We start from the raw sequence: 27,248 nt of genomic DNA, 5'->3' as shown, positions 1-27,248 counted from the left end.
TTTGTATTAGATGATTTATTTTCCTATTTATGTGGTTGAAGTTTCTACTTTATAAATCTTAACTATGAGCGTTGATTTTGGTGCACTAGCCAAGGGAACAAGTGTGAACATACGAAGAAGCAATGGTATGTTGTTTAAATTTTGGAATACAATTACAATATTAATTAATCCTGCTGTGTACAATGCAATGCAATGAACCATACCATTTAATCATACTATATATTGTTTTATAACTTCCTTGAGAGTATTTACAAGACTTTTTTTAGATGTAAACAATCTAATAATTTTTTTACATAACTATCATTAGTTATCCCAAACTAGGTATACACAGTCAAAATTCAAATATTGAAATTGCAGTTCTTTGTAGAATATTATGTGAGCGATCAATTTAAAAAAAATATATCAATCACCACTTGAACAAAGCAATAAATTTAATTTACATCTGTTTAGGTCGCGTTCACAAAGCAATAGTAACAGAGTTACAACGAAGTACTGCCAGTGTCACTGTTGAATGGTTTGAAGATGATGAAACAAAAGGAAAAGAGGTTTGTATATTTATTGCACTGTTAAATTTAGAATATAACATAGATCTTTGGATTTAAATTGTTACCGTTTTAAAAGCTGTCGTTTAACTTTTGCATTAAAATTATGTTATGCTGCTCACCAAATAGTATTTTGCTGTTTATTTTGCAAAAAATGAACTGTAATTGATGTTGTGTGCCTACAATTATTTGTCACAGATATGTGTTTTTCATAACTACTTAAAAATTAATGCATATTGAACGTTACTACGACTGGTAGTAACATATGCTTCACTATACACAGGTCTCCTTGGAAATGGTGTTTGAGTTAAATCCAGAAATTGCACCGTCAGCAAGTCAAAAAACACAAGACAGGCCTTCATCAAGGGTGAGTTTTTATAAAACCCAAAAGCTCTTTTACTTTTTAAAACTGTTTAGGAGTTTTGAATTATTGAGTTCCTAAATAAACTTAACACTTGCTTGGTTTATTTACTGTTAATCAAATTGTGGCTTTATTTATCTTTAACACAGTTGAATAAGTCGTGGTATTGTAACCATTAAGTTTAAACTCTGTGTAGCAGGCAGTACTGTGTACACACAAACCAAACCTTAATGTACTAGTATTTAAACGGCTTAGTTTAAAACCAGTTATTTTTTGTTAATGTATAACTTTCTTTGTATCACTTTTATAAATATCACTTATTGACGACTTGCGTTTTGTTGTACAAACAGATATACCCCCCAAGAGTTTATATGTATGTATCCCTCAAACACTTTAAACAGTAGTTTATTTTGTTCTTTGTTCCATTCCATTAAGATGAGACAATCCAGGTCCTACCGTTCCTTCAGAAAAACTAAGGAAACAAAGGTTTTGGTCATGATGAAAGACTGTATTATAATTGAAAATCAAATTAGCAATCAGACTTTTAAAGTCAATGAGATTCTACAAAATATAAATTGTCAAGCAAATAAATAAAAAAATCACGAACTAATAAATAATAGAAATTATAAATATCATATTTGTGTAATTACATCTTAATTGCAACATTTTATAAATATATATACAATTTTGGACAGGTATTTAGTTTGTGAAAGTTTATTGTTTGTGTAATTTGGTAGTCTTCTCTTGTTACTTGGAGACAAATAAGATACATGATAAAAATACAAATATAATTTATGTGTACATAAATTTGGATACAAAATTTAAAAAATATTGTATACATTTTAGACAGGTGTGTATTAAGTTTGTGAAAGTTGTGTGTTTGTGTCCTTTTGCACTCCAAGGGTGTCTAGGAGACGGTAACGGTTGAGTGTTACCCAACTGCTGTGCGATTTTGAGTAAATAAAAGGCAATTATGTGAAGAGCGCCTGTGTCAAGTGCCCGCTTAAGGCTGCTTAGTGATTTGGTGTCAAACGCCGCTGACAACCTGTTAATTTGTATGCTCAAAATGAAACCAAGCCTAATTTGTTGAATATTAATATGCTCGATATCTTATATTAGCTTTTAATATACTCTTAAATTTAAATATTTTCTTTTGGTTTGTCATTGATTCTACTTTACATTTAAAAATTATAAGGTGCTATCACTGCTATGCCATCGCTTTAAATTTACATTTATTTACATTCCATTAGATGACCAGACTGCCCCAAAAGTGCTTTATTTATTTTGTCTGTAATTTTTACTTTAAAAAAACAATGTAAGAGGTGTATCATGCTCAAAGTAACACTTATTTCCTGAATAGCAACCAGCTTAAAAACTATATTTTATATGAGCTTTCAATATATTGTGTGTGTGTTAACGCTTTCAAATGAGAATACAAATTATTTGGTATTAATTCTTGTTTAAATTTTTCAACTATATATAAGTTGATGTAAAACTATACTCTTATTGCTATTTTTTCAAAATAACCTTATCAAATTCATTTTAATCGTTGACCAGGTTCCCACTTAGTGCCTTAATTCAATGTTGTGTTATTTTTACTTCAGAGAACAGATGGAAGGGGTGGAGGCAGCCGCAGAACGATCGCTCCACCAGCCGCCGGGCCACTTAGGCTTCAGCAGAAAGAAAACCGCAGCCCGTCGCCCAACTACTACAGTAGGAAAGTAATTAAGTCCGAGGCGCCCCCAGTACAAAACCCAAATTCCTCTCGGCAGAGTTTCGCCAATCCCACAAAAGTCAACGAGGCACACAGCCAGATTCCGAGTAGCAACGGGGTCAACGGAAATGGATCCATGATGCCAGCTCCAAAAGCCCCTCCTCGTATGTTTGGGATTATTAATTTTGTTTACTCTTTTTTATAGGCATTTCTTACAAATAGATTTTAGTTCAACAGCTTATTTTTTGTCTTTTTATAATTAAATGTAAGTATATATATCATTTTATAGTAATAAAGCTAGATAAAAAGTCTGTTACCCATGTTTGAAATAACCATACATTAGATTTTTCAGTGTTTGTAAATATTCAAATTGTGTTTTCAACTTTAAAAAAGCATTTGTTTCTATTTTCTTGTGATGTGTGGCAACACCGTTTTTGGCATTTTTAATATTTTTGTGCTTTTATTTTTACTACGGTGTGATATGTTTTTTACTGCTTTTAAAATATCCTCTGGTAATTTAGTTTTGAGTTGTACATCGTTATTTTATCAAGTATATTTTAATTGAAATTCAACGGTTTACCAAAACTTTTTTTAAATCTGTTTCATGTGATCCACATAGGAGGAAGAAAGTCGACTGTAGTTGATGAAGTTGAGAGATTGCGCAAGAATCGCGAGGAGCGTAGGGCAGCTCAAGTCATCGAAAGAGAAAGGCGACAACAATATTTCGACCCTAATAACGCCAATTGGGAGTTTGCCATTATGATTAAAGACTTCAAGTAAAAAAAATGTTAAATTTTTCGTATATTATTCTCACTCCATTTGTATAACCTGTGCAGCTTTGCTTTTATCATTTTAATCCATTATGGTGTAAACCAATTTTTACAAGACTCTATTTTTATTAAAACCTATAGTCGTTTTCATTTGGCATTTATAAACTTTTTAAGTAAAGGTTATTCCCTTAAAATATTACTAGTTTTTCATATTGTCTCTGTATTAACTTCACTTAATTAGTAAATATACAACTAACTTTAAGTACATTTACTCTATTTTCTGTTATCATATAAAAACTGAAACAACCAGAAGATTTTATGAAACTAACTATAATTTATTTAGGTAACTAATCGTTTTCAAAATCAATTAAACATCTGTTTTATTAACACAGTTTTCGGCGAACTTTTTTAAATTTTGTAAATGTCACAATCACAAGCTCTTAATAACCGTCAGTATTAGTACCCTAGTTCTACAGCCATGAATAATGTCAGATAAAACAATGTTGTGTTTGCAGAGCCAACCTCGAAATGAAGCCACTAACTGCAGCCGACCCTGTAATAGACCACAGGATCTGCGTTTGTGTGCGCAAGCGACCCCTAAACAAAAAAGAGACCGGCAGAAAAGAGATTGATGTCATCACAATTCCTAACAAGAATCTCGCCATGGTCAGTACTTAGTACTCGGTAGTAAAAGATTGTCCGTTATCACTATTTCAGACCTTATACCCAATTTTTATGTTTTTTCCAACCAATATCCTTTACTGTTTTTTTATGTTCCTGAAATATGGTCAAAAATTAAAATAAACTTAGCACATTAATAACATTTTAGTTTATCTACCAATGTTTATTGAAGTCTTTTTTTGCAGATTGACATGGCATGATGCCAAACAAAAAGTTTTTTTGCCAAAAAACAAATAGAAAATTTTAATGTTTCTTCAGGAACAACTGCATTTTTTTCCTAAAATATCCAACGTATCGGCCAAACTTAATCGATACTGAGATATCGGTAGAAGCAAAATATCTGTCCGATATTGTCAGTTGAAGAATATAACGGCCTGAATTTATTTTTAGATAGAAAATTTTGCCCAGTTTAGAGAGCCCAGAAAATAGAAATACAATTCAGGCCACCTACTAAGAATAGCCCATTGTTAACATCATGTGTCTATCGACCAGCCAAGACATTATAATGCATTTGTTGGATGTATTTTAAATACGTTGTCAGACAAATTAACACAATATTTAAAGCTTATTATAATTTTTTTATTTACAGTTTTTTACTTTTTAGTCATTGTCTGAAGACATTTTTGTTCCGTCATTGTTACTAAATGATCTTGTGTTTATACTTTAATCGTTATTCATGTTCACCCAAATTTTGCCGCATATATGGCTTAACATGTGCTAAATTGTCTTTGATGTAACGTAAAATACACCAACAATAAAGGGTGGGGGTAACTCCAGGTCACTGACATAATACCTTTTTTTCTAATAAAGGTCAGTGAACCCAAGACCAAGGTGGACATGACCAAGTACCTAGAAAATCAAAACTTCAGGTTCGACTACACATTTGACGAGACCTGCTCCAACGAGATGGTCTACTGGTACACGGCACGCCCACTAGTGGAGTGTATATTCGACGGTGGCATGGCAACCTGTTTCGCCTACGGCCAGACTGGCAGCGGAAAAACGCATGTAAGCTTACTAAAACATGTGACGTAAATCTCGGTTACACTGGGTTGGAACTTTTTCGATGCACTTTTCTTTAACCTAAACAGGATTGTGGTTCTAAATGGTGCTATAGCATTGCTATACACAGATCTATACTTTTGAATCAGAACGCGTTTTTTTGTTTTTTTTTTCGTATTTCTAACTTCAAAGCAGGGCTCGAATTAAAAAATAACCTGAGCCCGACTATGGTCAAAAAGCTGAATCCGAGCGCGACTCTGTTCTAATGTGCAATTTCGTCTAGCCCAGAGTATGGTCCCGCCTTTATATCCTGTATTCCAGCCATTTGTCCAACTAAAAAGGTGGATAATTGGATATTCAGTAATCCACTCATATGGGCTTCATATTAATTCATCCACCCACAAAACATGGTAGGAAAATATTACACCATATGCTATTCCACCTGTACAATTTACAGATTGCGCCATATCAGTCTAGAAATTTGGTAATGTACATTGTACATACGCACGTCGGACTCGGGATTCGTACTCAAACTCTGGATTCACGAGTCCGACTCCCCATACCTGCTTCAAAATTCTACGTTGTTGAATATATCTGCAGTTCTGCACGTTAATTTACATTGTTAAGCTGATATTTGTCGTTTTATTTTGTAACTACTATTTTATTTTTTGGTGCAGACAATGGGAGGAGACTTCACCTCAGGAAAAGCCCAAGACACACGGAAAGGAATTTACGCTTTGGCCGGTAATCTAGTACACCTTAATTCAACAAATTAAAAAAAGTTTGTCTATGAATTCTATTATACGCTAAGCTTTCACTGTGCGCCTGGGCTACCCAACTGTAATACTACTGTCCGTAATGGTCCCTCTTAGTTTTAAATACGGATCATAAAATTCGCCTACTTGAAATTACGTCAATGAACAGATTATACTATTGATGGGCGACTTTTCGGAGCTGGCCAACAAGTTATAAAATGCAATTTTACCCACTTTCACCCACAAAACCACAAACTTACTTGTACAAAAGTGGGCTGGACAACTCCATTTTTTTAGCATGTGAAAGTTATCCTACTTGACATTTTTTTAAAGTTTTGTCCATTCGGCAACAAGTTTTGTAGTCCTTTGTACGAGAAAAATTTGTGCAAATTTGAAGGCGTTCAACATATTAGGGTACGCCAAAACTTTTTTGTTTGTATCCTAAGCTTTTTTGTTTGTATCCTACCGCTTATTAAAGAAAAAACATGACCTCGGCTAGCTTAGCCTTGCAACCTGTATCAAGGCGAACATAACGAGGCGAACGTTTATTTTTAGCGCAAGATGTCTTCCAGTTTCTACAGAAGCCCTCACGCCGTCACTTGAACTTGGACGTGTACGCCAGCTTCTTCGAAATCTACAGCGGCAAGGTAGGTAAACAACAGCTGTCGCACCACACGTTACGTGCTTTATACCGTTTTTTTTTTTATATTATAAAGCCGGGTAACTTTCAAGGATTGTGGCCCGCAAAAATGATCATAAACAAAAATTTGACTTAATAAGGATATACGTTTCGAATAACACTTTATTTGTTTGAATAAAGGATTTTGATATTCTTATTACGTCTTACTACAACCTCCAACCAATATGCAAAATATTGACTAAAATACAAAGTGCAAAATTTAAATAAATATATAGTGTAATCAAATTGTCAAGGGCCAATAAACTTTTTTCTTATAAAGGGCCGCATAACTTTAAGACATGCAACATGGGATACATTTTTTGTCGACTTTTGTTAATTAAATGTTATTACTCAAATAAAACATAAACAAAATGTTGACCAAAGCATAAAGTAAAAAAATTAATTAAATAGACATGTAATGTAAAAGCAAATCGTCGTTTAGTTTAAAATTTGATAAAGCTTGCTTAGCGTTTCCTTTCGAAAAATATTTACGTTATTAAACTATTGATAACTGTATGTTGGCTTTGTTGGGGCAATATGGCACAGGCCACGACCTAACCGCGCATCTGGTTAGCGGCCTGTAGTTTGGTGACCGCTACTGTAGACACAATTGCTTTATACTCGGTCGGACGAGTACATTGGCAAAGACGATTTACCCGTACCGAGTCCCTTGTAGTTGTGTCGGTAACCTGTTTGTTTTTTTTTGCTATGACGACAAACAATCTGGCGTGCTTCAGTGAAATTATGAAATCCCTGTAGAGAATCATACGATTATTTTCACGCACTTGTAAGCAACCGAAATTTGATTCAACGAAGTTGTTTAGGTTTGTTTACTTTCAAATGGCCAGATCAGACAGTCCCTATAAATAACTTGGTCCCCAGTTTAATTTGTGCACATTTCTATACCGCGACCAGTTTAGTTGACCACTTCGAAAAGCCCAGTCTCCAATATTTTAACTTCAGGATATTGTGCTTATGTGATCAATTACTTTAACCGACTCAAAGGCCGTCGTGTTCATTTTTGTCCACATAGAAATTTGGAAATAGGGAGAAGCCTGCTTTCCTCAATAAAAAATAAGAACTGGACACCCGGGAAAAAGTACAGCTACGTTAGCTTTGGGTGGAATCGGGCTCTATTCCAACGCAGTTTATTAAACTTCCCTGAAGTGGAACCAGAGTAAAAAGTCAAAGGCTGTTGCTTTGTGGCTTGACCAAACAGTCTACTATTCATATGCTGGGTTTGTTAACTGGGGTCCCTAATCCTAACCTTTAAGGGGGTTCATACCTATCAAAGGGTCTGGTAACTTTTACAGTTTTTTAAAACCCATATGAATATGGACAATTCACTTGGTCGATGAATCGAGTAACAGTTAAACAGTTATGATTTCGCATTTTATGTATGCAGCTCTGAAAATACGCGTTTTACACTTTGCTGGGCGTTCACAACGTTAACTTAACACACATAGCGGTTTACGGACGAAAACGAGTTTGAGGAGCCCTGGCTCTAATGAACACGTGCTGTGCGCTTCGGGTGGTATACTCGCAGCTGATTCACGTTGTCGTGCGGCGAAATAACACAAGCCCTTTGTCGTCGGTATTCGTGCCTTGACGAGTGGTAACCAGACACGAAGCGCCCACTCACCTTTGCCTCATCCCACAGTTTAAAGGGCTTAGTCGTTCTTCGCTCGTCACGGTGGCGAAACTTTTCGCTCTGTAGCGCAATCTCGGATATAGATCGTTACGTCGCTACTGTTTATTTGTATTTTAGGCCGCTATAGAAACCGACGCAAATCATTAAAAGACTGCTGGTCGGCTGGCGTTAATTTTAAATTTAACGTTTGAATTTCTTAACCGGTCATTGACCAAACACGGTTTTTGGGCACTATACCAGTCGACTATACCTTTTCTCTGTCCTGCTTTTGCGCCATATTCACGTTTCACAATAAAATTACCCCTTAAAGTAAAACAGGACCCACTTGCTTTTAAAAGAGCGTGTAAATAACCGAATTATTTTATTTTGTTATGCTACTCCTTCAACGCGTTAAAGTATTAGACTTATAACGTAAGAAATGACGCACACCGTTCGGAAATGTGATATAAACCTATATACCATATATGTCATAGATTGACCACCCTTACAATCGAACACACTAGATAATGAAACCTCAAGCAACTATACTGAACTAATTTTTCGAGCTCGTCTCGAAAATCTCGACGAATTTCACATGTTCCAAACTAAACGCTTAAGCCTGAATAAATCCTAACACGCGTAAGAAATGACAACTGTAAGCAATTTATTCCCTAAAAGTGCTGATTTTTACTCCTTGCCCAACCAGGTTTTCGACCTCCTGAACAAGAAGTGTCGTCTGCGCGTTTTGGAGGACGGCAAGCAGCAAGTTCAGGTGGTAGGCTTGCAGGAGAGAAGGGTCACCTGCATCGACGACGTTCTGCAACTCATATCGGAGGGAACCCGTTGCAGGTGGGTTTTCTAGGAAAGCCTTTCGTTTTTTAAATGAGACAAGCGCGCGGTACCTTTGAAAACTTTATTTTTCAAAATGGCATCGTGCATTGGCCTACGTCAGTGACTCGACCAAACAACACCCAAATACGCTGTTTTGCTCCTGACTAAAGTATTGTGAAAAGTGACTTAGCAAGATTGTCACAAACTTTTGGATCTGTGAATGATTGTCTTTCAAATGTCTTTCAAAATGCCTAGGTTTCCCAAAAGTCTTTGAATAATCACTAAATTTGATATGCAGCTTTAGGTTTATTTTTAGAAAACGTATAACATTTTATGTCTTGAATTTGACCTTTTCAACGTTCCAAAGGAAGACTAACAAGTGACAAATTGCTCTTTGTATGAGGTTTATTTTTTAGCATATAAACGCAATTATTGGGTCCTACGTATACGTCTATTTACTGTTATTAAAACACTCAAATTTCTAAAACACACACACAAGAAAAAATTCATGTGTTCAATGTTGATTTTGCTGACAATAAATTTTCACAATTAACTTAGTATAATTTTGGATTACCCGTCTATGGCATTTTCCCAAATATTCACAAGAATCAATTTTTGTGATGTTTTCTTTTCTTCGTCAATGATATGTTTTGGTAATGACTTAAAGACATTAACAAAACTTGCTTGCAATTTGAGAATGATTTTTCGTCAACCGCCCCAAGCAAATCGAACCCAACGCTCGTTAAATCATTTACTGAATTATACTTAAACATCACGCCGAATTCTTGTCGCCGAAGCAGCTTGTCTGCATTACTTATTAATGAACCAAATGCCTTTCTCGGCTTTCCTTCTTTTCCGCCGATTAGACGCGACCTGGAATTGCCATTTTCCCGAAGCACACAGTGTGTGAGTTTACAGACATGCCAGAAAAATTTAACACTCAGTCGCAGCAGCAACGAAAAATAAGAAAATAAAGGCGTGGTAAATATTACTTCCAAGTCCCGATCTCGTTATTTGTGCCCCCAACCCCAGCTAGGTACAAGAAACGAGTATCCAAATTTTTCATTGCTTACTCGAACTAACGATTGGTTGTTCATTGTTTGATTTTCGCCAAACATAGTTTGCATTGCCAACCTTCCTTATGCATTTTTGCTTTAATCTTTTTTTTTGTGTTGTTTATATTTCCTATTTTCTTGTTACCTGAATTCCTAATATCTTCAGGGTCAACTGACTCGATAACCATTTTGTGGTTCTTCGTTTATCCTTTGCTACTGTTTTCGCATTGTAGCAATAAATAAACATTTATCAGTTCACAAATTACGGCCGTGTGCATGTCATTTCTAACATAAAAAATTGCTGACAAAATTTTCTACCTAAAATAGGCAACATCAAGTTAATTATTTGACCGAATTCAAGCAGGTACATACAGATTACAAAAGGAAAACGTAATAAATAGCTGCAAAGCACATTCAAAATTAAATACAAAAGAGTCCCAATATTCCGTAGCTTAATGAGTCGAGTGTAGCACCTTCAAATGGAATGACGTCATTTTTTTCGCGCAGAACGTCAGGCGTGACATCAGCGAACCAGCACTCGTCGCGATCGCACGCGGTCTTCCAGCTGATACTGCGCAGAAGTGGACCTCGGCAGCAGCTCCACGGAAAGTTCTCGCTCATCGATCTCGCTGGTAAGTTTAACTGGCAGCAGTTTTCTTGTAACTTAAGGGACTTGGTTTGTTCGTTGAAAAACTCCATCAGTCAAATTTTTTTTGCAAGTAGAAAATGCCATGTGTTTAGGTTTTGTTTTAGATTTGTAGTATTTGGTCATCTTGTCGGTCCAGGTCCGGGATTTTACCTGATTAAACTGTCTGTCAGTGTGCTTTGTAAAATTGGTCAGGGGGATTTGTTTTAAGCAAACTTTATTGCACCGACTGTTCGGATTCAATGCTGAATGCGACTTGTTAGCGTTTTTTCTAAATATTGTCCTAGGTGACAGGCTATTTCTCTTTCGTTACCGTTTTAGCAATTTTTAAATCAACACTTACCAAGTCTGCATTAACCCGCCTAGATTGCGAATGCGTCTTACTTTATTACTACTGCGGCGGCAGAGTCCTTATTTTACTACTTATTTGTGCTGCGCTGCCGTCATTAAATATTCCCCAAGCATCAAAACAGGCACACCCACATTCCAGTCTTGTCGGTTCAGACGGCATTTACCTGATGCTCAAACTTGGTCGCACTTTCCAAAATACTTAAAACCTAATCTTCGAAACCGAAAGAAAAAGGATTAAAGCTAACGGTCGAGATTATTAAATGAAAACAAATATCCAACAAATGCCAACCTCTAACGGTAAAAACCTCAATGGAGTTAGTGACTCAGTCGACATTTAGCGGAGTTACTATGACGGTAAGTTACCCTTAGTTCTTTCACAGACGTAAATTCAACCGGTAATTCACGTGTAATTGGACAGTATAATAGTTATACTTCATTATAGGTTATATATAGAGTTTAAAATAGCTATTTCTTTTTTGGTAAAATTCAGAAGACATTTTTCTGAAATTTTGTCGTGTTCGTTTCTCGCCAAAGGGACTCGAGAGTGAACTACGCGAGACTACAAAATGCATAGCGAAATCACATAACTGACAAAATTCGATTTTTCAGGCAACGAGCGAGGCGCGGACACGACGAGCGCCGACCGACAGACTCGCGTTGAGGGTTCGGAAATCAACAAGAGTCTGCTCGCCCTCAAGGTAAGCCAAGTGTCGCGAGCTGGACCGCTGGCTCGCTGCTCATGCCAATAAATTCCTGAAAATATTTGGTCGCTAGACGGCGCTGTATGACCATTTCTACATGCCCTAGCGCAGTGTTTCGCAACCGTTTGTGGCTTGCGGCACCCTACAGAAATTATAAATAGTTCGCGGCACCCTTTTTTGTATTTTTGCTGCTCAAAACTGTAACGTTAGAATAAACGAGATTGAAACAGCACATTAACTGTGCACAAGGTTGAAAAAATAGTTTTAACTTTTGGCACTTTTTATTGTACACAAAAAATTGTATCAAAACGCTTACCAATAGAATAGAGCAAAAATTAGAATCCCAAAGAATTTTAAATATATCTCGGCACCCTTGAGCGTTAAAAAGGCACCCTATAGTGCCTCGGCTCTCCGGTTGAGAACCACTGCCCTTGCGAGTCCCAGTCTGGATGACGTGCCAAATGGTTTGCTGCAATGGTAAAAGTCTAGACTTGCTTTATTCACCTTGTTTCGAAGAAAATTTGACATTAAAAAAAATAAATATCAAAAAGTGCTTTATGCAAATAAATTGAGTATTTTGTTTTCTGGGTAAAATGTATATATCGTATAGTTCAACATTTCCTAAAAATTGACATAAACCTATTAGTGACTTTTAAAAGAGATAGAAGTAAACATTTACATATATGTCAGATTTAGACCGTTCAGTTTTTGTTAATGATATAGATATTGTGGAATGTCTACTGAAAAAGTTTTAGAAACAGGTAGGTTACGATGTAAGCTAATTTTAGTGGTCTGGCAACTTTCTCGTCAGCCGACAAATTTCCGCATCTGGAAAACAAGATCGTGACTCATTCCAAGTCTGACTGCTTGGTCGGCTAGCGCGTATTACGAATCATTTCAAACGGTGGATTACTACCGATAGTGCGACAATTGGCAGGCTGTTTATAAGCAACCATATTACTGCATTCATTCCAATTTCTGTCTGACAACAGCAACACTTTTCACAGTTAGTCATCAAGTACTAGACAAAAAAAGTTTTGGAATAATTTCCAGTCTCTATAATTTTCTTTAGTGATGTCCAAATATAGCATAAGGTGCGCGGCCGAATAATATAGCATAAGGTGCGCGGCCGAATCCAAGTGGTAGTATCGGCACTCGCCCAATATTATACCAGCATAGTTTTGTGAGTGTATCGCTGATCACTAATTGTCATACTTTTGATTGCACCAACAAGTGTTATTCGCCACCTGTTACCGAAATCCGAATGGTTCAGCACCTATACAATTCAGTTCCCAAACAATTTTAATAAACAAGACATTTTTGACATTCTTAATAAATTATTTTATAATTTATTAAGAATGTCAAAGCCCGTACAGAAGTAGGTATCATTTTGAACTTTTTGAATAACTCTTTGTTCTTTGTTGAAAATGATTACAGGTTATTCGAAACGTTCAAAATGATAACTACTTCTATGGGCTGTGTTATTCTTACTACGTCTTACTACAACCTCCAATCATTATGCTCCAAAATTTAAGATCTATTTTCCAACCTTTTTAGGAGTGCATTCGCGCCATGAGCCAGAACAAGCAGCACCTGCCCTTCCGCGCCAGCAAACTCACTCAGGTGCTCCGTGACTCGTTCATAGGAGAGCGCTCACGAACGTGCATGATCGCCACCATCTCACCGGGCATAACGTCGTGCGAACACACCCTCAACACGCTGAGATACGCCGACAGGTAAAACTTGTGAATATATTTTCAAGAAATACTTAGGAAAGGCTAAGTGTGTGGATGGGAATGGGATTATATCGTTTGAGTGTAGTTGTTTACCAGATATTTGGTAATGTTTCAATGGGGTGTCGGTCAATACAAAACTAACAGTCGGAAAATTTTAGTGGTGTTTTTTTTGCGAACTTTTAAAGGGTTACAAGGCTGCTCCTTTTTATAACTCTGGTTGTTCATTAAAATTTGTAAAGTGTTGCTGTCGTATATAAATTCAAAAGCAACACTAATGCTAGCTATTAATACAACAACTGTGTTTTTATCGACTACCTTTTTGCAAAACTACTCGGAAAACGGTAACATGCTGTGTCTGACGCATCCCCGTAAAAAAACGTATTGATGTCGCACGTTCGCACGTCGCATGTTGCATGTCGCGCAAACGCAGGGTCAAAGAGTTCTCGGCGCCCGCCAGCCACTGCTTAGCCTTGCCAAAGCCAAAACCCAAACCGTCGCTCATTTCAAACCGAAACTTTGCCAACCAAAGCAAAAAGCGCTCGCATTCTGAAACCCGAAAACCGCCGGCGAAAGCTCGCGGTCGCAAAATAGGCGCCTCAAACCTTACCAAGTCCGGTCAGCGAACGCCACAACAGCCGTCCACAGCGTTCCATAAGCCGATGGCACCCAGCCACAGTGACACCTGCCTTTCGGGGGGTGTCAGTGACGACGTGGAGCCACTGGCAAGTGCCAGCGAGCTGCGTGGCGCCTACAGCCTTCAGGCCGATCTCGATTTACTGACGCGCTCGCTTACTTGTGACGAGGGCGACGATTTTGACTTTGCAGATGACGAGAGCTGCCTGCGGTGGCTGGCCGAGGACTTGCCGCCTCCCTTTCACTTCCAGTGCGTGTTTTTGTTGACTAGGGTCGCTTGTGGTCGTTGTGCGCGTGTTTTTGTATTGTAAAATGTTGATTTCTGGTGTGGTGTTTTAAAATCCTGCCGGGCAGGTTACATTTAGTGTTTTCCGTCTTTACCATGGCGTGAAATTGTTCTTTTTCGAAAAATTTTCTAGCTAAAATCTTTATAAAAATTATCGCAAATCTACTTTAAACAGTTGCTCTTATGACCGCCCCCAACACCAAATTTAGCAATCTAGTGGGGATATTTAATACTCTAAATATTTTACATTGCGTTTTGAAAAAAAGTTATTCGGTGGAGCAGCACAGTTCTTGGATATTGCTGTGATGTTCCGCTTTGTGAATTGATGATTTTTTAGAAAACATGTCAAGGCCGATTTGAACCAAGCTTAGAAAACTAGCGTTTGAGTGTGAATTACAGCATATATCGGTTATATCTTTGTATTGCCTTTTTTAGGAAACTTATTTTGTCTTGCCACTGTCTGAATTTTTATTGGGTACATATTACCCTATAAATAACAATAGTGTTTTGTCAGTGTTCGTTTGATCAGCACTGATGGTCTATCTATACAATCGCGATTTTGCCTGCCGAGCTGCAAAAACAAAACCTTTAAAACGGCACGCAACGCCAGTCGTATCTAATCCATCGCGTTACTTTACCGTTTAGGCGCGCACATTTAATCGTTTACCCCGAGGTCAGATACAATCTGCAGCCGAAACGCCGGTTTCTAACCTTTTCGGCCGAGTTGCGATTGTGGTATTTTGGCATTTGAATCTTTTTTCTGTTTGGGAGAAATCACAGAGCACGCTGCTGGCAAAAACGCCTGAACTTTACGGCTTGACAACGTAACGTCATGTCAGCGTGCAGAAGCGCCCTAACACGTTTCTCTCGTTTTGTGCGCACGTAGGTTGACGTTGTCTTGCCCTTTGTTATATACCTTAAGGCGGTAAAGCCGAGAATATGCGAAGGCTTTTTTTGTATGCAACTTTTTTTAATGTCGGCGTAAAAACCCAGCATCTCAAGGCTTGACTCTCGTTTCATTGCATATTGGCGTTTTCAGGATTTCATTAAACATTTCTAAACGTTGTGATAACTACCTTTGTATGTTGTAAGGGTGTTTCTTATGTTGTATGTTGTAAAATATTTTGTTTATCGTTTTAAACGATTCGAATGACTGCGGTTGCTAGAACTAACATTAAAAATCAGTGCTGAAGTGTACTCTATATATATACTGTTGTATATACACATTGACTCTTGTATTGGGACTCTGTATACACTTAATCTAGACCAGTGGTTCTCAACCTTTTTTCTTTCGTTGCCCATTTATGTTGCAAAAAACTCTGTGGCCCAATAAATCTTAATGAAAGAAAAAACTGTAAAATAGGTTTAGAACAAAACACATTCAACCGTGCATTAGTGAGATACTTGCGGCTGAACAATAAATTTACATTCCTTTTTAATTCTTCCCCAAGCCATTATTCCTGTAAAATTAAATATAGTAACACAGATGAAACTAAATCTAGCTTTATTGAATTGGTCTGTGGCCCACCTCAAATGTTCTAATGGCCCACTGTTTGAGAACCGCTGATCTAGACTTCACAGTTGTATTCGAACTTACCCTTATTTTAACTAAAGCGTTCAATTATACTCAACGCACCCAATTAACTACCTATTTTATGCAATCAAATCTCCAAGTCATATCTAAAAATCAAACAACACAAAAAAAACAGTCGAACCGAAGCCCTTCGATCCGCTTGGTGCCGCCCGCGATCCTATTTTTTTCTTTTTAAAAGGGTCAAGGAGCTAGCAGTGGACGACGGGGGAGACGAGGCGTTCAAGAAGCGACCCAGTCCCGGCCTGGAGCGTCTGGACGAATCGCCCCAGCAACTCCAGCACCAACAACAGCAGCAGCATCAGCAGCAACAACGCGTCAGCCTCAATTCGCCCAACAACAGCGATCTAGCACTCATCAGCTCGCTTTGCGTGAGTAACACTTTATTTGTAGCTTCGCGTTTGTTTAAGATCGTCGAAAAGCTGACTGCTAACGCTAGGCTGTTCGATGTTTTAACTTTTAATTAGTGATCTCATCAGATTACAATAAACGGTATATGCCTGATACCTCCGATAAAGGTCTGTAGAGGAATTTATTGGCAAACACTCGTGTTTGACAAGTTCAGAACAGCGTTGTTCGTATATTTATCAGATTGATAAAAAGCGTTGTTTGTATACTTATCGGATCGACCTTGATGCCACGCGTTATCCAATACGCATCCCAAAGTATGTACAATTTACATGCCGATGACATTTGGCGTTTGTTGTTACTCGATTTAAATTAAACTTTTTTGTCACCAAAAATAGTCTTCTTGTTGGCCGTTTTTGTGACAAAGACTGGTATTGTGCAGGATTGTAAACACAAATCCAAGTCACCAGTTCCGTAAGTCAATTCATTTTGCCTATAGGACTTATGTCAAGTCAAGTCATTTGTAAAAAGTGACTTACGTGCACTCAAGTCAAGTCAAAAATCAGTAAATGTCTTAAGTGTATAATAGCAACTCGTCAGCAATATGACGGTAGAACTACCAAACCAGGAATATGTCTTATCTAAAAAGGGGGCCAGAGATATATTACATTGACAATGTTAGCAGTGTTACTTTTGTAAAACTAAATATAATGCGTTTTTTTTTTATCCTGTAACCGCTAAGGATAGCTTAATTTGATTCAAGGCAAATCGAAATTTGTCGTTGTGAGATCGTGACTTGGCAGTTACGCAACTTCTGTCGAGCAAGCGCAACATCAGCTTTATTCATTTTCAACATCTGATGTATAATAAAGAGTTTATTCGAAACGTCCAAAATGCTACCTGCTTCTGTATGGGCTTTGATATTCTTATTACGTCTTACTACCTCCAACCATTATGCTCCAAAATTTTTAAGCATGATTTCTCCAAAAATTGAAAACATTATGAAAGCAATACCAGGGCATGTCTGATAATAATTAAATTATAACTTATTAATGTTAATGTTTTATGTTTTGTTCGCTGAAAGTATTTTTTTTTCGCCTAAAGTTTAGTAAAGAGAATTAGTTCGCCAACGCTTTGCTGTTATACTGACGCCTGAGTCGCCGCGAAGAAGGCTTGAGAAACACTGATGAACTTTTTTGAAATGGCCGATACTTGTCTTGGCATTATTCTCCCTTTGAAACTTCAAAGCGGCCAAAACGTCGCCTATTTTTGTTTTCTGTCAGTCATTGCTTAACCGCATCAGCGCTCTGGGAAAACGCAGATCGGTAAACGAATATAGCGCCCAGTCTATATTTATATATACCTGGAAAGCATACATAGCCGCTTAGAAGACAACCCTTATGCAAGAATACTTTTGTCGCCTCAGCTAAATCTCGCTAAAGATAATCTGCAATTTTCATGTGTTCCTACAACCTAGAAAAGAAAATCCAAAAGGGAGCTATCCGCTTTTAAATCAGCTACAGTAAAAGTGAGATAATTTCACGAAACTGGCCGAAAAAAGCCTACTAACCCCAGAGCGGCGAAAAATGGTAAAAAAGAAACCTGCCACGTTTTCAATTGGCCACCACGTACAACGGACTTCGTCAAGCCACCGAAAGCTCAAATTGGGCGCGCGATTTCCCTAAGGACGCCTCCGACCAATAGTGTACCAGCAGAGCTCACGTAGGCCACATTAAGAGGCAGAGGCCTTTGGAGGGCACCATCGGTGAAACAAACCGCATGGACCGTCGGTTTTCCCCAAGGATCGCTCGCTTATTTATATTTTTGCGACCGAAAGAAAAGGGCGAACGGCGTCTACTGGTTTGTGAATGAAAAGCTCGCGAGACCTGTATGTTGTGCTCTGTATATTTGACGTTATACCAGCGTTGTTCAAGCTTTGAGTGGCTTGTTCGAAGATATAAACCATGGTGATGAACGTTCAGTTTGCGACACGTGAAACAAGAAAATTCTGATCTCTTTCTTTAATTTTTATAGCAACCTAATTGTTTTTAACCCTGCCAAAACGCAGCTTTCATAAAAAGTCTGTGTTATCTTTGAAATAGTGTTTTAATTGCTATCGGATTTACGAACTCAGTTGTGACCAAAATCGTGAGTCGCGCTGATATGTTTGGTTAACTACTTTACATATAAATTATAGTTTCAGAAGTTAAAACAGTTAAGTTTTTTGTGTTGTGCCACCACAATCCCTGTGGTTCACAAAAAGTGAGAAAATTTTCCGTCATTGTGGCACATTTTGGATTGGTATCGTGACATCATCTTAAAAAAATACACACTTGTATCATTATCATTTATTTTAAGTCAAATCTGTTCAAACCTCACAGGGTGTAACACAATTCTTGTCAATGTCCGTTTTTCTTTTAAAATGATGTCGATATACTCAACCTATTTGGCTTTAACATTCATTTTCAGACTGCCTTACATATCCGCGCATATTTTACCTGAAATTAAGTTGTTTGATTGAAAGTAAACGGTGACACATCACAACACCTCAAATCGACCCCTAACTTTCACCCTCCACGAAAAACCATCTGGGCATTGACCCTTGTCGCGAGTTTTCGACGTCGTATTTTAAATTCGGAAAATCGCTCTTGTTTTGATTGCCGCTTCCACTTTTGTTTTCACAGCCGCGTGTGATTGTCCAAAACGTATGTCTTGGCCTGATCGGAATTATACAATCAAGTATTTTCGCCCTCAAAAAGTTCTAACTGGTTTGCCACAGTTTCCCCCGAAAAAAACACAATTTCTATGGCAAACGACTCGTTTGTATTTTGTCGTGATATCCAATCCTTTCGGTTTTGGTCTCTATATAACCCTTTGCTTCTTGTTTTCGGGATATAGCTTTTCTCGTCAGTCGTCACCAATCGATCTCCCTTTCCCATCCACGTTAATATTCTCCTCAGTTCTAATTCTAATATAATTATGAGGCAAGGAGATACTTGGGCCCACTATCGCTATAATTTATTGCTCAGTATCAAAATGGTTGTACATACTTTTGGGCATTCTGTTTAAAAGTCGTAATTATGTCGATTAAAGCTGACACCCTTTTTCCTTCATCGGAACCATTTCTATCCGAAACTCAACGTTATGTGCCCGACAGTAACCTTCACTTTCTCTTTAAACCCACGCAGGAGAACGAGATGTCGCGCGAGATGTACGAGGTGCACCAGACCGTGACGAGCCTACAGGAGGTTGAGGAGGAAACGGTTGAGTGCCACCGCAACTACCTGCAAGGGGTAAGTACCCGAACCGAGAAGCGATATGTTTTTGTCTATATCAGTGATTTTTACTCGATTTGGCCATGCATATTGAGATTACTCTTTGGACCCCCAGCAAATAGCAACAAACATACAAACTTGAATAACACTGAACTTTTAATGCACAAATTCTACCTTCCTTAGTTTATAACACTGTAAATCTGCTTCTATTTATACGGGTTCTTAAGTATTAGTTAAGAAAACCCCGTGACCCCTTTGGTAGGTTGTCATGGAGCCAAGGGGTCCTTGGACCCACAGTTGAGAGGCCTGGTTCATATCGTAGTAAATCAATTTTTAAAAAGTCGGTACGTGCGTTACATAGCATCCGGTACCCCGTTCGCCGCCTTCACGTCATCAGTTATTCCCTATCCTGCGAACAAAGATCGAAAATTGCGTATTGCACTTTGGTCGGTCGGCAATTAGCAAGTTTAAAAGGTTAGGCGTCCCTTCGAAAGGTTAACCTTTGCGTGTGAGCGATTTTGGCTCACATGGGTTGGACAAAAAGATGCCGTGATCTGGTTTGGGGTAAAGAAAGAACACGCTAACGTTTTGAAGATGGTAACAGGATATATTGCAAAGTAAATGTTTAACAGCCGCTGTACCGATTGCAAAAGCCTACCTATGCTTTATAAGCTGTTCGTATAAAAAAACGGCGACACAAACTGGTTTAGGTAAGAAAAAACTGGTACACTTTTAAGTTGATGTATAAACGATCCAAGTGTGCCAGGATATTTACAAAAGCAAAAGCGTTGTATTAAACGCCAGCTCTTGGCCCTTCCAATTTCTCTTTAAAATTCTTAAACGCCGTTTTGTCGCCCACGCAATCTACTTTCACCCAAAAGTTAATCCACGATCGTGCAGTTCCCAACCCGCGCCACTCTACGTTGTTTACGAGAAACCTTTTCTCAAAAGGATCGCTTGTTTTTTCGCCAACGTGCGGCGCGCAATTAGGGCAGCGAACAATTGGCAATGAGACCGTTCTATTTTGAAGCTGAATAGCAATCGATCTTCGTTTAAAAAATATGTTTTGCGGACGCCTTGTTAATAGCGTTCTATCGGTTTTCGCGTTTTTTTCAGATTTTTTTTAATATGGTTGCCTTGGCCCGCTAATTCAGTGGTTCCCGACCGGGTGGCATTTCTGGTGCTAAAGGGTGCCGAGAATATTTGGGGATCTTTAAGAATGTGATTTTTTTCTTATTTGGTGAGCCTTTTTGCATATTTCTGTGTACGATTAAAGTACAATAAATCAAACTATATTTTCCTACATTGTGTAAAGTTCGTGTGTGCTGTTCCAGTTCCGTTTATTGTGACAATACAGTGAATTGCTTTCTAGTGGGGGTGCCGCAAACCTGAAAAGGTTGAGAACCACTGCGCTATAATGTATTTACCTAAACACTTGCGCTTTGTCATTTGCACCTCCAAATTTTCCATACTCAATTTACCCTTGCCTTGCTATGGTAGATATTTTACACCAAAACGAAGGCATGCTGGACAAAAATGTCGGCATTGACCGGACTATGTATAGCAGTGGTCGGCAAACTTTGGGCCATTTAGCCAGTTTTGCTATAGGCCACGAGCTATTTTTTTTTTTTTATTTTAGTTTTATCGTACGATTGTGGGCCGCGTGATAGCCGTTCCTTTTTTGGCCGAGTTCGCATTTTGTTTTTTAGATTATATGTTTTATGACGTAACTTTCTGACGTCATTCTAACAATTTTCATGGCCCCAATAGCAAAATAAATCTTGAAATCGCCTTAGCTATCGTAGTGGTTCCAAATTTTAAGTATAGTTGCCCTATAAAAGCTCTTGACAGAGTATTTTGGGCCACGACAAATAACGTTTGCCGGCCACTGATCTATAGTGTACCACGTATATAACCAACAGTGGCTTAAATTTGAATAAAACGTGCAGCTAACGAACGCGGTGGCGGCTTCGAGCAGCCTCTTCAACATGACGGAAGACGTCGATTTCGATCCGGAGGCTTACGTGGCCAAAGTGAAAGAGCAGCTGACGCGCTTCGACGACGACTACAGGAAACTGAGGACCGATCTGCAAGGTAAGGTCCTTTTTTAGCGTTGTGCGTTTGATCCTCGAGCAATCTACACCGCGTGTTTAAAGCCTGTCGCCGCCTAAGGTTCGTGTTATCTTGTATCAACTGACTCATGTATATACGTGTTCGTGCTGGCCGCGATGCTTTTGATGTCGCGCCGGTTAAAAGATAACGACGGGCTGCTAATCATATCAAAGCTACATATCCGGGGTTATAGATTACGGCCGCGTGCCGATGTTTAGCTCGTGTTTTAGTGTTCATTTTCCTGGCTATTGAGTTTTTCATTCAAGTTTGGCTGCCGAAATTTGTTTTGATACTTTTATTTCGGCCATCGTACGAATGATTGTACAGCGACAGTAATATTTTTATAATACAAAATTTTACCAGTTTTCTTAAGCCCTTATATCTATCAGTCCTTCTCGTAGGTAACGAAACCATTGGCTGTTTCTAAATCCCACAGTTTGAAATAAAATCCTTTTATTAATGCCATATACCACCGAGTTATATTTGGTCGAGTTGAGCGAAAAATGACTTACACCTTTATCCCCCTAACCAAGTGATTTAACCAAAACCAAGTATTTACACGTTTCTTAAAAATTACGCCGTTTCATTAAATTTGCTCTACAGGCTTGCATGTTGAAATAAACCCTTGTAAAATTGACCAGGATAAGTACCATTTATTTCGAAGTTTATTCAACAGCAGTTGACCGATTGGGGAACCAGGGGAAGCACTATTTAGTAAAGCCTCTTGGAATAAATTTCACAAGCCCCATTAAGGCTTCCTAGACACATAATATGTACTTTCTAAGCTCGCGCTTACGGGGGCTTGTTGCGTATGCACAAAGTATACACACATACTTACAAAGCGGGCGCGTTCGTAAATATTGCGACCTAATACACTCCGAGCTAGGGTCGGTCTTTGTTTCGACAAACCGCCAGTTTATATAGACACCTAAAAATGCGCAGGTTTTAATTTCCAATTCTTTTATATTTCCGAAAGCGGTTGCTCGGTTCTCCTATGTATTTTTGTTTTGTGCCATGCTTGTACAACGGATAAAAGAAGGGGTGGAAATGTTAGGCGAATAACAGGCGCTTTTGATTCAGTCTTGAAAATAGATAAATAAAAGAAAAAATGTGTAAAATAGGAGCTCGACACCTCTGAAGGCGGGCGGCAGAACAGACAAAAATAAAATCTTAACAATTTTTTGTAGGTTTGCAGTTTATTTATAGATAACTGTAAGGCTGGTAAAACAAACATTGTAGCGCGTCGTTCAGGATAAAATTTAAATAAAACTGCTTCTTACAGCAGTTCAACGTCATTTTAGCTTGATTGGACTAATATGCCGCGGACCGGTAGAATTAACCACCCGGGCCGTAGTTTTTGACCCCGGCTGGTTATCGGTACAGTTGGCAAGGAAGAAATTGTTGTTAAAACTGGCAAGACAAACAACAGAAAATAATAAATCTCAGTATTGCGCTCTTCGGCGCGTCCGCGTTAACCATACGCGAACCAAACACAACAACAATAACACACCACGTAAGTCCCCGGGTAGGCCTGGCCTACAAATTTGGTTTAAAATTGCATCCTACACTAGTTCAACGGCATTTTAGCTTGATTGGCCAGAATGCCACCGTCTGACAGAATTAGCCACGTGGGCCGCAGTTTGGTTACCCCTGGTGAAAAAGGTGATCCGTAAAATTGGCCCAATTAAAAATATTGTTAAAACTGCCAAGTGCAAGAAATTTGTAAAAACTGGAAAAGACGAACAACAGAAAATCATAAATCTCTCTTTTTGACTCATCCGGGTAAACCTACGCGAACCAAACACAACAACAACATCACGTAAGTCCCCGGCTAGGCCAGGCCAGCTGCGAGCGACGACAGCAACGGCCCGACACTCGACATCACCGCGAACCGCCACCGCCCCTCGTTTCCGCGCCCTCCCCCGCCACAGCCCGATTTGCTGAAGGGGAAATGTCATTCACGCCCGCCCGCAAACTACAGCCGCCCACCGTCGCATCTAGGCTTCACCTCTCGGTCGCTCCCGACTAAAAGCGTTTGTTTTTGAGATATCCTTCTAAATGGGGGTTACCTCGGGACAGGTCGTCAGTGTACGCCATTGGATTACAAACAGTTTCTGACGCTTCTTAAGCTTGCCGAGATATACTGTAATGTACCCTATTTTGTATTTAATTTTTTGCTCTGTTTTTTGGGCTTAAACACGGAGCAAAAATGCTAATAAGGATGGCCACAACTATTTATCTCGGTGATTCTCAAACTGTATACCGCGAGAGATTGTTAAGTGTCCCGTGAAACGTTTTGAAAAAAATAGTTGTTTGGATTACCAATAGACATACTAGCAAGCTTTTCAGATTTAAATACGCACTATCCATTACAAAATTAATTTGACACAGTTATTAAAACATTCACAGGTAGTTTGTCGTGTGTTAAGGGCGATTGTAAACTTACTATATTGTCTGCAAATCACCGATTTATCTTTTATGTGTAGGGTGCCTTAACCCCTAAAACTGTAGCCTTCGATACAAACTGATCAGGGACAGAAAGGGCGATTGGGTACCATATTAAAGGGAAATTAAGGTTGTCTATTTCGTTGTCTATTTCAGTTCTACTCAAATCGCTAATTTTCGTTGTAAGATGCCCAAATTACAAAGGTTGCTTTCTGTTAATTCGGTACGTGATTACAAATTGTGAATCGGTTCGAAAGTTTTAGTTTGCGCTTTTCTCATCAATTTTCAGTCACTGCATTTGAATTTCGGATTAGGCTCGCTTTGATGAATAATGGGTCGTTTTTTAATATAGAATGTCGTACAACGGGTATCGTTCTATTTGCAATGTCATTTCGAATGAGGCAAAGCTAAGTACCCTGCCCTGCCGAAAATTGTTCCCATCCAGTAATGAGCTCGAAATTGTTGTGTAACATCAAGTCGCAATATAAAATTAAAATCAAATTCTCAAAATTGGAAAAAAATAAAGTCACTGTGTTGAGCTTATCAAAAAGCACTTTCATCAATTTCAAAACTTCGCATTGGACAATATTTTATTCATAAGTTGATGAATTGCGTTTTACATTTAACCAAGTAAAGGATAAAAATGGTATGATTGCTGTTATTCAACTGAATCAAAGGTAACTTAAGCGCTTCTCGCCTTAAACCATAAGTTTAGTTCTTAATTAGACCCAGTGCCCCTTTAATGAGCGTAATACGATTTAAAGAATACCGATTTCGTATTTTATAATAATTGAAGAGTATAACCAAATGAACAGTGCGACACATTTTTGCCATGCCCGTATATGCGACATTATGCGAACGCCCGTATATGCGACCTAGCGAAATATGAGCTATTTACTACAGCACTTGATTAGTGTGACGTCACGATGAAGACGTGATATGACGTCATAACTGCCAGGCAACACAAACACTTCATAATGGCCAACTAAAATCTGATAGAACGCCATTCCGACGCCTTATATATTATACCGATTTCGTTATTTGTATGAATTGAAGACTAAACCAAATGAACAAATCAAGTTTCCTTTCTTGTTATTAACGATCGATCCGAATTCTTCAACAGAGAAACTTGAAATCTTCGAGGGATCCTTGCTCGAAGAGGAAACCTTATCGCGCAACATCAAAAACAAAGCAGGACCCAGAAATTAGGCCCCAGGGAGCCAGGGACGTTACCCAGTGCGGGGGGTTCCCACCCCCCTCTAGCACCGGCGCCAGACAACACCGATGACGTATACGTTGCCGAAAAAATGAAGTCGTTTGAAGGATTTCGGCGCTGAACTAAGGGCGGCGAGTTGCGGTTTGGCGCCGGGCTTCTACATAGTTTAATTTAGTAGCAAACTTTTTCATTTTTCTTTCTGTACAGCGTTTATGAAGAAGCGACTCACCTGCGGTCGTGCGTGCGTGTGTGTTTGTGTGTGTGCGTGCATGCATGCGCGCGTCGCTTGTGTGTTCGTTTTATTCGGGTTTTTCAAAGGTCGAAATTGTTCGGCTCAGTTGCAGTGTATCCTTCAAAATTCGCACGTGGCTACTTTCTCTCTGTTTCACCCGTTTGTGGCCACGAACGTAAACCAGTCGCGTAGCCCCCAAAAGAGCACGAAAATGATTAAAAAACTAGGTTACAAAAGAATATCCCATCGAAAGTCACATTTGTCATTTGTGTCATTGCAATGTTACACAAATGTGAAACCATGTACTATTGCGAAACTTCAACGGTAAAGAATAAGATCGAATTATTTATTTTAACGTATTCGAAAATCGATTCAAGAACCTCTGCCTAACAAAGCATGTGGTAGACGTATTGATCGCAGATGTCTTGCTGTGCGTTTTGTCCCATCACCTGACGCCACAAGGGACATGAAAATTGAAAAAGCACAGGCGGAAATTGCGTATTGCCACCCGAAATCAACTAAAAATTGCCAGGCCAGTTTTCGGCTTGGTTCATCTGCCGGCCAAAATCGCTTTTTACCAACCCTTCCGTTGCGTTTCTCCAAAATGCAGCGGACAAGGCTTTAAACGCTCATTCTTACGTAATAACCGAATAGGTCGCCGTGGCCTTTTTTCGCCCACTATACAAACGCAATACAACAAACGGTGCGCGATTTCGATGTGAAAACACGTATTCTTTACGTCACTAAAGAGTTGTGCTTTATGAGAAACGCGATTTATTTGCGCAATTAGTTTGTGTTTGTTACCCAAGTGCCATAATCTCCTTTTGCGTCAATCTACACCCGCACCCCTTATCTCTGTTATGCTCTATTATGATTTATATTTAAGGGAAGCAATTTAGGCTATTTATACTTTTGCGCAACCTTTTACCCGACATTGGTGCTATATGACCTGTACAAGTATGATTGAACATAGTGCGCTAATAATACCAGGCTTATCAATTTACGCAAGTTAACAAACTGTATGATTTTCTGTGTAATGCGGCGAAAATACGAGTCAGTTACACGAAAAGACAACATTTTGATATATTGTGCTCAAGTATAAGAAAAAGTTAAACCTTCAACACATGGCAGATAACTTTTTTCCTATCCGACAAAACCGCCACCCTATGACGAATCCGCGCCGACCTCAAGGAGAAACACCATTTTGCCTATCTTCAAAAGTATCCTTTTGCAAGATGCTAATGCCGTTAACTACAGATTTTGTTGCAATTGAGTTCCATCAGAAACGCCACCGTTATGAGTTAAAAGCGCGCTTTTTTACATCGAGAAAAGCAACCGTAACGTTTTTTTTGTGCAGCAGTTTGAGAAATGCAATTTACACCACGATTACAGCACAAAGCGTCCTCAAAACAGCAATTTTATTACCCGGAAAAGCTCAATATTCCAATGTCGTGTTTTGTGTTGATGGCAAACGTTTAAGGTCGACGCTTCTTCGCCATGTGTTAGGCCAATATTACCGCGACTGTCCGATTTGGTTCGCCTAACATTTACATTGTGGTGTCGTTGGATCTTTTTAACTTTACCGAGGGCTTTCGTCAAGTTGCTCCACCGGCCCCGCACATTACTCGCAAGGTTTGGCGCTGCTGTTGTGACGTG

General features: G+C 38.7%; 1 protein-coding gene across 1 annotated transcript; it reads left to right on the top strand.

The window, feature by feature from the left end:
- On the top strand, window positions 1-27,248 carry LOC146163473 (kinesin-like protein KIF2A). Its single transcript, XM_083381028.1, has 17 exons — window positions 1-125; window positions 451-545; window positions 826-909; window positions 2,508-2,781; window positions 3,237-3,393; window positions 3,903-4,053; window positions 4,879-5,076; window positions 5,748-5,814; window positions 6,381-6,472; window positions 8,841-8,983; window positions 10,528-10,652; window positions 11,627-11,715; window positions 13,276-13,454; window positions 16,146-16,335; window positions 19,501-19,605; window positions 21,537-21,681; window positions 25,268-27,248. The coding sequence occupies exons 1-17, from the start codon at window positions 65-67 to the stop codon at window positions 25,351-25,353; spliced, it is 2,241 nt and encodes a 746-aa protein (XP_083237154.1). The 5' UTR covers window positions 1-64; the 3' UTR covers window positions 25,354-27,248.

Source organism: Ascidiella aspersa, chromosome 2 (assembly GCF_963924565.1).
Source record: "Ascidiella aspersa chromosome 2, kaAscAspe10.2, whole genome shotgun sequence".
In the NCBI taxonomy this organism is placed as follows: domain Eukaryota; kingdom Metazoa; phylum Chordata; class Ascidiacea; order Phlebobranchia; family Ascidiidae; genus Ascidiella; species Ascidiella aspersa.
The sequence above is the reverse complement of the archived record's forward strand: the minus strand, read 5'-3'. Positions and strand labels throughout refer to the sequence as shown.

What these genes read in the sequence shown, in the direction of transcription:
- LOC146163473 (XM_083381028.1), top strand. Translation starts at nt 65, where the DNA reads ATGAGCGTTGATTTTGGTGCACTAGCCAAGGGAACAAGTGTGAACATA. An exon ending in ATGAAACAAAAGGAAAAGAG is followed by an intron (nt 546 to 825) that starts GTTTGTATATTT and finishes CACTATACACAG; the next exon opens with GTCTCCTTGGAAATGGTGTT. An exon ending in TCGAAATCTACAGCGGCAAG is followed by an intron (nt 6,473 to 8,840) that starts GTAGGTAAACAA and finishes TTGCCCAACCAG; the next exon opens with GTTTTCGACCTCCTGAACAA.